Consider the following 10,258-nt stretch of genomic DNA (forward strand, 5'->3'; position numbering starts at 1 on the left):
TTTGACCGCAGCATAAAAGCAGCAAGGTATCATTAACTACTTTTCCATTTGTGTAGGTCTTACCTTCTCAACAGTACTGAAACCTCTTTAAGGACAGGGAGTGATCATCCACATTTTAATTTAATCCCCACTTTATGTGTGTGATACCTTGGATATCATGGAGGAATCATGATTGTTTGGTGGTTAAGCGCCCAGGCTCTAGAGTCTGGCAGAGCTGAACCCAAAGCCCAACCCCACCATTTATTAGCTGTCTCACCTAAGGCAAGTTATTACCCTCTCACACCTTCATTCCCTCATCTGGAAAATGGGCACAAAAATAGTACCCTCTCCATAGGGTGTTTCTGAAGACTGAATTGTTACTGAGCCAAACTTGGTTCTGCTTTTGCCCACGTGCAGTAAAGCCAGTCTACTGACACTGGGCTGTAGTGAAGGAAAACGCAACATTTATTGTAAGGCTCCATACAAATAGTCTGGGACAGCTAGTGCTCAAAAAGACTGAACTCCCTGATGGGTTTCAGGAAAACATTTTTAAAGGCCAGCTAAGGGAGGGGGGGTCACAGGCTATGTGATATCTCCTCACGCACAATTCTCTGATTGGTTGATGGTAAGGGAACAGGGTGGTGTCAGAGGGTTTATCAATCCACAGGCGCCATTAGGTCTTGGGGCTATGGGCTCATGGTCATCAAATAGTTAATATCTTCCATTTGATGGGGGTTTTCATGTCTGTCAAACAACTCAGGAAATGTGCATCAGATACTATTATCTAGGTACTTCAGAAAGGAACTAAAGCAAGGAATATGGGGGAGAGGTCAGCCCCAAAAAGGCCCCATAAGGTCCTGCTCGATTATAAAATAATATGTACATGAATTACTTAGCATGAAGCTAGGCACATAGTAAGTAAGAGACCAGTAAATAGTTGGCAGTAAATATCAATGGCGTTCATAGGCAATATGCGTTGACTGATGAAAACTGGGTGTGATATTCCAGTTTTCAATTAAAATTCCCCTTGAAAGTGTTGATTTCCCATCTGGTACCTTGCTCTATGCATGGAAAAGAATAAAATTCTATCACTCCTCTTCATCCTGACAGCCTGTGGCTAGGGAGAAAACGAATGAATCAGGGGATTTAGAAGAAGGCAGGCAAGTGGTTCATTCCTCAGAGATGCTCATGAGCTAACGTTTCGTTATTTAGACAGAAACTTCTCAAGAGAAGGCCACTCATCATACCTCACTTTGCCTCTCTCAAAGCCCCAGATGAACAGTTCTCATAAAATCGCTTTTCTATGATTGAACTCTGTTCTCTCATCCTTACAATGGGAATAATAATAATAGCTCTCCCAAAGTTTTGCTGTGTGATTCAAATGAGATAAGGAAAGTAAAGAACAAAATAGAGGGTTTGCTGCATTGTAGATACACAATAAATGGTCTATTGCTGCTACCTCAGCTACAGTTCCTACAATGGGAATGGAAACCACCATGACCACCACGCCGTCATCTTGCTTTGTGGTTGTGATAGTGGCTCAGTCCTCCCACTGGTGTCCAGGCTCTGTTGAGTCAATCACTGCCCTGGGGCTTGGCGTCTGAGTTTTCTCTCCTTTGCTTGTCCTTGTCACACTCACCCAATCATCCCAGTGTTTACAAAAATGTAGGGCGGGATCTGGGTAAGCTCACAAAGCCATTCTAGACACAAAATAATCTATTTCTTGGCTCAGGGCCCTGTGGGCTGCCCTCTAGAGCAAAGGTTTTCAAGCTTTTTTCACCATAAGTCACGATAAGAAATACATATTGCACACACACACCTATCCACATGCACATGTGGGTATGTGTGTGAGTGTGTAAGACTGCCACCTCAGTCATACTACATGCAAAGGACTCTGAAACTTTCTATTCTCTTCTATCGGGTTTTGGTTTTTGTTGTTGTTTTAATTAATTAATTTATTTATTTATTTATTTATTTTTGGCTGTGTTGGGTCTTCATTGCTGTGCACAGGCTTTCTCTAGCTGTGGTGAGTGGGGGCTTCTCTTGTTGTGGAGCATGGGCTCTAGGCACTTGAGCTTCAATAGTTGTGGCGCACGGACTCAGTTGTGGCTTGCAGGCTCAGGAGTTGTGGTGTGTGGGCTCAGTAGTTGTGGCACGCAGGCTCTAGAGTGCAGGCTCAGTAGTTTTGGCGCACGGGCTTAGCTGCTCCGTGGCATGTGGGATCTTCCCGGACCAGGGCTCGAACCTGTGTCCCCTGCATTGGCAGGCGGATTCTTAACCACTGCGCCACCAGGGAAGCCCCCGGTTTTTGTTGTTGTTGTTGTTTTAAGTTCTAGGAGCAGCAAAACGTGTGTGCGTTTGTAAATCTACCCTTCAGCTGGCCCACCCCAACATCCTCACCATAACTCTAAGTCTTTTACTCTTTCTCAGGCAGTTATTTCGGCACTGTTGAGGTTCACCCAGTCCCTTCTCTTTTTTGCCATTGGCAGTGGCTCCCAAGCTGTTTCTTGTATATTAATTAGTCTGATAGTTTGGGATTTGACTAGAATGAAGAGCTGGATGAAAGGGTCATTCACGCTCCACTGCTATAAACCAGCTAATTCAAGTTAATCACATCTCTCAAACTCTAACCCTAAATTCTAATAGGGTACTTGGTGTAATGATTTACCAAAATAAATAAATTCACTTGTAAAGGGAACAAGATTTATTTGATTTTGAAAGTTTCCAGAATTCTCTATTCTATTTCACTTCTTGATTCTCCCCCCCACTTTGCTTAAGTGTGCTTTTCCAGTTCTATAAGAACAGGGATAAATAGTACTAATAATAATGCCCTTTTTTAAAGTCCTTATACATATAAGGTAAGTGAGGCACAGAAACGTGAAGTAACTTGCCCAAGGTCACTAAGCTGGGAAGTAGTGGAACCAGGATTCAAAGCCAAGTTTGTCCAGTCTCAGCACTTAAGGTTTGCAGTAGCTCATCTCCCTGGTCCTTTGACTCTCACCCAGACTTTACCCAGAATTGCTTACTTGAAAACACACATTTATCGTTTTCAATATTCTTTCCACATGTAAGTAACAAGCAGCAGGAAGAATAAAAGCAGGCCTAGCCAGCTCCCTGGGGAGGAGGCATTTTAGCTGCTCTTTGCGATCTTGCTTCTCCCTTATGTCTTCAGTGCAAAAAGATTTCTGAATATGGACAGAATTCTCTTCTGACTAACTCTATATATAATATTTCTCAAATGTGTTGAACAAAGATGTTGATGAGAGTTGCAAGAAAAATACATGTTGCACTGTCATATAAGATCAGAAGGCAATAGGTTACAAGTTTTCCAATAGTGTGTACTGCAGAACTTCTCAGATACTTTAATAAAGGGGAAGGGAGGGGGAGGGAGGTACTAGTATATAATATTTCTAATTATTTAACCACAGAAACCTTTTATTCCAAGGACCATATCCCAGGACTACTTACAGGAGAGGTGGGATCACAATTTAGAAATTTGCCTTAAACGCACTGAAGGTGTTTTGGATGTATCATAACCATCACAGGGAGAAACTTTTTCATATATACATGCATCCTTCCCCATTATTATCACCAAATTATGATTCATGGGGACTGAATAGTGGTCTGGGCATGCATATTTTTTAAATGTTCTCCCGGATGATCTTAATATGAACCTACCACTAGTTCATCAAAAACCTGTGTAATAAAGGGAAGGTGTTACTTCCAAAAAACACTCATCATAATAATGGGAATAAAGCCACCATCTACAGGAGTCTTACATGTTTTGCCCATATTGTCCTTTGTCCTCATGACCATCCTGTGAGGGGGACATCACTACTCCATTAGACAGATGAAAACACTAAGGTACAGAAAAGGCAAAATTCACCACTTGTCTCAGAGAAGATTTTGAACACCTGCAAATGTGGTTTGTTTGTAAATTTAATACCTTAAATAATTAGTATTAATGACTTTTTTTAGCTTGTTATTCCTATTGGCTATGAGACTTTTATTTTGCCAAAAGGGGGTTTTTACTAACCTCAGAGATTTCTAGAAACTCCCAACCCCACACCATATACCCACAACCATTTTCACTGCTGTGTTCTGTTCATCCAGAGTCAGTAAGACAAACTTTGTCCCAGCTCCTCTAGATCAGCACTTCTCAAGGTGGAGTCTGCCAAACCCTTATCTCAAGAGATAGTTCTTAAAAAACAAGGTCTGTGGTCAAATCTGATTAGGAGGCCGGAGTCCTGTGGACCCCTCTTGGAGGTTCCAACGTCCATGAACATTTTAAGGTCTCAGAGAAGACCTAGAGGAAGGAGGCCAGTTAAACTTTCTTTAACCCTGAGCTTTCCAAACTTATTTAACCTCAGAACCATTTGGGGCACAATAATTTTTCACCTTCATATGGAAACTTGAACACATTAATCTACATTGTGTGGAACACAAGTGATCACAACAGGTGAGGAATGACCGAGAGGCTGACCATCCTCATGGCTTAGACAGCTCATCCTTGCCTTTCCTGTCTAGGTTCAGAGGAAATTATAAACATGAGAGAGCTTCTCAAAAGGATCTTTCCCCTGTGACACAGCACATCATTCTCAAGGTTGCCAAAGAGTTAGTTTCAAAATCCATTTCCCAGAATGCAACTTGGACCAAGTCAGGTTTCGGGGTTTTTTTTTTTTTTTTTTTTTTTTTTCAATTGGAACTTTTATCATGATGGGCCATCTTTACTTTCACAACATTATTGACCTGTTCTTGAAATATTTATTCCTACATCCTATTGCTGGGAAAAGGACAGAAAAGGAAGGAATACAAAATTAGGATTATGCCGAGGTCTGCAGAACAGGCAAGAGGACTTCATTAGAGAATTAAATTGTACAGTTTTCTCTTTGGGGACATTTTTTTTTTTTTTTTTTTTGCGGTAGGCGGGCCTCTCACTGTTGTGGCCTCTCCCCTTGCGGAGCACAGGCTCCGGAGCACAGGCTCAGCGGCCATGGCTCACGGGCCCAGCCGCTCCGCGGCATGTGGGACCTTCCCAGACCGGGGCACGAACCCGTGTCCCCTGCATCGGCAGGCGGACTCTCAACCACTGCGCCACCAGGGAAGCCTGGGGACATTTTTTGACACCTGAAATCTCTTCTTTTTTAAAAAATTTTTTAATTGAAGTATAGTTAATTTACAATATTATTTTAATTTATGCTGTACAGCAAAATGAGTCAGTTCTACACATATATACATTCTTTTTTCATATTCTTTTCCATTATGGTTTATCAAAGAATATTGAATCTAATTCCCTGCGCTATACAGTAGGACCTTGTTGTTTATCAATTCTGTATATAATAGTTTGCATCTGCTAATCCCAAACTCCCAATCCATCCTTCTTCCACTGCCCCCGGCTTAGTAAAATCTCTTCTTTAAAGGGGTTCCAAGATGGGCACTAGAGATTTAACACCTGAAAATAAGTATGTGCCATTTATTTTGGTAGATGGAACATTTACCAAAGCCAAAGAATCAGAAATGAATTCTTCCAATTAGTATTTCAGAGCAATTCTCCTAGTTATCTTTTATCCAAACCATTGAAGCCCAAATCCTACTGAAGTGTGTGTCAGATCATTTCCCAGTGACAAGGAATTTGAGACACCAAGTTGACATGGACTAGCCTCTTCAGCATCACCCGAAAGCTTGTCAGAAATGCAAAATTTCAGGCCCTGCCCCAAACTAAACCAGACTCTGCAGTTTAAGAGATCCCCAGGTGATTCATGTGCAATTGAAGTTGGAAAGTACTGGCCTAGAGCCCCATTGATTAATGTAATAATTGTGCCTATCTGTTTTATTGCCCACGTGAAAGATTCTCAATTGACTCTGCCTTTTAACTAGCTTGAATTCCACTGATGGTTAGTGCTTTTAAGCCATTTGCTCAACTAAAAAAGAGCCATTGTAAGCTGGATCCTCCGCAGTGAATGTGTGTGCTGATTTAACATATTTAGACAGGAGAGCGCTTTACCGACGGAGTTGAGGTGGGATGGGGAATTATCTGTCACCATCCCAGTTCAGTGATGATGCATCTTGAATGAAACAAAAAGTCTCTGCCTGTCCATTCAACTTGTCTGCCCTGAGGACCAGAGAAGAATCCTCTTTCCTGGTGGATTTGATAATGGGACTGCCCCTAGTGGGCTGTTACACATTTTCTTGAAGAATGATACTTAGGGCGAGCTGCCCGTGACGTTGCCTGCGCTGTTTGAAACTGCAGAACCCGTTACCAGCTTGGGGCAACTACCGTTCCGGCTGGTTCCGGAGCCCGTGCGTGCCAGGAGGGCTAGTGGCGGTCGCGACGTGGCTCTAGCCTTTCGCGTCTCTGCAGCCTGGAGACTAGAACCGGCACTTTGGTAGGACGCCACCTCCAATTGCAGCGCTGGCGCGGGCGGAGGCTAAAACACACGAGTCCTGAGACTGAGGAAAATGCGCCAAGTTCCCGTCGGCGGTGTAGTGGGGAAGACCCCAGCGGTTCGGGCGCCGGGCGAGCGGAGCCGCTTCTGGCGCTCCTTGCCGTCCCGGGGCGGGGATGGGGGCGGGCGCGGTCGGGCGCCGCTTCGGGGATGTAGTCGGTGCCGGCGCCCAGGCAGGACCGAGCCGCAGCCCGGGTTCCTGCCCTTGAGAGCGAATGGTCACTCCCCTGCGGGGAGGGCGATCCGGCCAGCTTTTCCGTGGGTCGCGGGCCCCCGCAGGCTCGGGGCAGGGGCTCACCTGTCGCCCCCGCCCTCAGCCCGGTTAGACTTGTCGGCGTCACCGCCGCGGACCTCGCTCTGGGCCATGACCATAGTTACGGGAGAAACATATGTGATGTCACAACCCCCAGTGATACGGACAGCCAGGAGCAAGAAATGGTATAGCAGAAGATACGGCACCTGGTCAAATGTTATATTCTAGATATGCTTGGTGATTACAGGCTCCCTGTATAAATGAATTCTCGTCAACTCCTTGGGATTTGAAGAGAAAATGCCCCGTGTCATACCTAGTGAAAGTAATAGGCTTTCAAGAGGTAGTCCCTCAAAAAAAACCAGACGTTCCTTGAAGTTTTTTCAGAAAAAGGAAACCAAGAGAGCCTTGGATTTCACAGGTTCTCAAGGAAATGAAGAAAAAAACTTCTGAATATAGAGGATCTGAAATTGATCAAGTTGTTCCTGCAGCACAGTCCTCACGTGTCAACTGTGCGAAGAGAAAAAACTTGTTACCGTTTGTGGGACTGAATAATCTCGGCAATACTTGTTATCTTAATAGTATACTTCAGGTATTATATTTTTGTCCTGGTTTTAAATCTGGAGTGAAGCACTTATTTAATATTATTTCAAGGAAGAAAGAAGCCCTAAAAGATGAAGCCAGTCAAAAAGCTAAGGGAAATTGCAAAGGAGATTCTTCAGTAAGTTTTGAACTAATATGCAGCTTACACTCCTTGATCATTTCAGTCGAACAGCTTCAGGCTAGTTTTCTCTTACATCCAGAGAAATATACTCGTAAACTTGCTACTCAGCCAAGGCGACTACTTAACACACTCAGGAAACTCAACCCTATGTATGGAGGATATCTACAGCATGATGCACAGGAAGTATTACAGTGTATTTTGGGACACATTCAAGAAACATGCCAACTCCTAAAAAAAGGAGTAAAAAATGTGGCAGAGTTATCTACTAAGGTAGAAGAAAAACATCAGAAAGAGGAAATGAGTGGTAATAACAGCATGGAGATGGACAGTATGAGGCATTCTGAAGACTATAAAGAAAAATTGCCAAAAGTACATGGGAAAAGAAAAAGTGACACTGAACTTGGTAACATGAAGAAAAAAGTTAAAGCCTCTAAGGACCACCAGTCTTTGAAAGAAAACCAGAGACAAACCAGATCAAAAAGAAAAGCTACAGTTGATTCATCAGATATTCCTGCTAAAATAATCCGCAAGCACATTTCTGAAAATGAGAGTGCAAGACCCTCACAAAAGAAATCAAGAGGTAAAAGAAACTGGTTACAGTCTGCAGCTAAGCAACTCAGCATTATTTCTAAATTCTTTAGTCTGGGTAAAATAACAACAAACCAAGAATCCAAAGGACAATCTAAAGAAAATGAATGTGGTCTTGAAGAGGACATGGGGAAGTATGAGGATGGTAATACAGCTGATGGTTGTGGACTTGAATCTCCAGGGAAGAACGTTATGCCTGTTAATGAAGTTAAGCCCATAAACAAAGGCGCAGAGCAAACTGGGTTTGAGCTCGTGGAGACATTATTTCAAGGTCAGCTGGTCATCAGGACTCGTTGCTCAGAATGTGAAAGTTCAACAGAAAGAAGAGAAGATTTTCAAGACATCATTGTACCAGTGCAAGAAGATGAGCTTTCCAAAGTAGAGGAGAGTCCTGACAGTTCTCCAGAGCCAAAAACAGAAATGAAGACCCTGAGATGGGCAATTTCCCAGTTTGCTTCAGTGGAGAGGATTGGAGGAGAAAATAAATATTTCTGTGAAAATTGCCATCATTATACTGAAGCTGAACGAAGTCTTTTGTTTGACACAATGCCTGAAGTTCTAACTATTCATTTGAAGTGCTTTGCTGCTAGTGGCTTGGAGTTTGATTGGTATGGTGGTGGACTTTCCAAGATCAACACTCCTTTACTGATACCTCTTAAACTGTCACTAGAAGAATGGAGCACAAAGCCAACCAATGACAGCTATGGATTATTTGCAGTTGTGATACATAGTGGCATTACAATTAGTAGCGGGCATTATACTGCTTCTGTGAAAGTCACTGACCTTAACAGTTTAGAACTAGATGAGGAAAATTTTGTGATCGACCAAATGTGTGAAGTAGGTAATCCAGAACCATTGAATGAGGAGGAAGCAAGGGGTGTGGTCGAAAACTATGACGATGAAGAAGTGTCAATTAGAGTCAGTGGAAATACCCAGCCAAGTAAAGTTTTGAACAAAAAAAATGTAGACGCTCTTGGACTTCTCAGAGGACAAAAGACTAAAGCAGATGATGAGTTATACAACAAAGCATCTCATCCTGATAAAGTTGCCAGTACAGCATTTGCTGAAAATAGAAATTCTGAGACTAACAATACTAATGGGACCCATGAATCTGATAGAAACACGGAATCCAATGACCAAACAGGCATTAACATGAGTGATTTTGAAAACAAAATTTCATATGCAGTGCAAAGCTTAAAGGAGTATGAGGGGAAGTGGTTGCTTTTTAATGATTCTGAAGTGAAAGTTACCGAAGAGAAGGACTTTTTGAATTCTCTTTCCCCTTCTACATCTCCTACATCTACTCCTTACTTGCTATTTTATAAGAAATTATAGAGTGAGTGTATTTTCCTTGTGTGCATATTAAACATTGGTAAATTGATTACATCAAAAAGTCTTTAGCTTATCTTTTGAAGCTATTGGATATTACTGGTCTCTCTAGGTTTTTATATAAATAGTGAAATCTGAGTTATTGAAAACCATGTTAATTTTTAGAATTCCTTTTCCTTAGTGGAGACTAGTGATTGATGCATTAGCTTCTGGGAACAAACTTGTATAGGTTCTTAACTGAATTATTCAAAATGGAAGCATTTAAACACTTTGAATTTACACCTATCTTTTGTGTTTGCTTTTTCAAATAAAGTGCTTGTATTTTTATCTCCATATTTTGGAGTAATTATCTACATGATGTTTATAGGTTCTGTGGGTTTTCAGCTAAGAAGCAGAATCTCATTTCAGTACATTTAGTTTTGTAAGTCATGAAGCCAGATCTTTGATGGGCTGTATTAGAGGCACGTGTATGTATTCACAATAGTGCACATTTTGTGCCTTCAGTCACTTTGAAAAGTGTCTCAGGAAACCTGAAGAGTCAGTCCTCTTCTATCTTCAAAAGAATTTTATATGTATTTATGAAAATGATCCTGTACCCTAGTAAATATTTTTCAGTGTGGACTAATTTGTATCTCTTCATAGTCATACTCTGCACGATCTGTATATAATGCAACGAACTTAGAGGTGTGACCTTAAATTTAACTTTTTTAAAAAAACCAGGAGGTCAATAAAATTTAAACTGCTTAACAACTAAAAAAAAAAAAAAAGAATGATACTTAGTCTTTTTACTTTTGGACCAATGATTAAATGTTGAGCAGAGATCACATTTTCTATATCTTTTAATATAAGATCTACGTAACAGTATACAATAATACTACTACTACTAAACAACAGTATCAATAGATAACTTGGTTGAGCACATACTCTGTGCTATAAGCAGCT

At 41.7% G+C, this 10,258-nt stretch overlaps 1 protein-coding gene across 1 annotated transcript; it reads left to right on the plus strand.

Annotated features, from left to right (window-relative positions):
- Window positions 1-6,975: 6,975 nt before the first annotated feature.
- LOC307052276 (ubiquitin carboxyl-terminal hydrolase 1-like) lies at window positions 6,976-9,322 on the plus strand (the record flags this gene model as incomplete). Its single annotated transcript, XM_079703127.1, is given in 2 exon segments — window positions 6,976-7,116; window positions 7,118-9,322. Coding segments are annotated over 2 exon segments (2,346 nt in total).
- Between the last annotated feature and the right edge of the window lie 936 nt (window positions 9,323-10,258).

This window comes from Hyperoodon ampullatus, assembly GCF_949752795.1.
Source record: "Hyperoodon ampullatus genome assembly, chromosome: 4".
NCBI classification, from domain to species: domain Eukaryota; kingdom Metazoa; phylum Chordata; class Mammalia; order Artiodactyla; family Ziphiidae; genus Hyperoodon; species Hyperoodon ampullatus.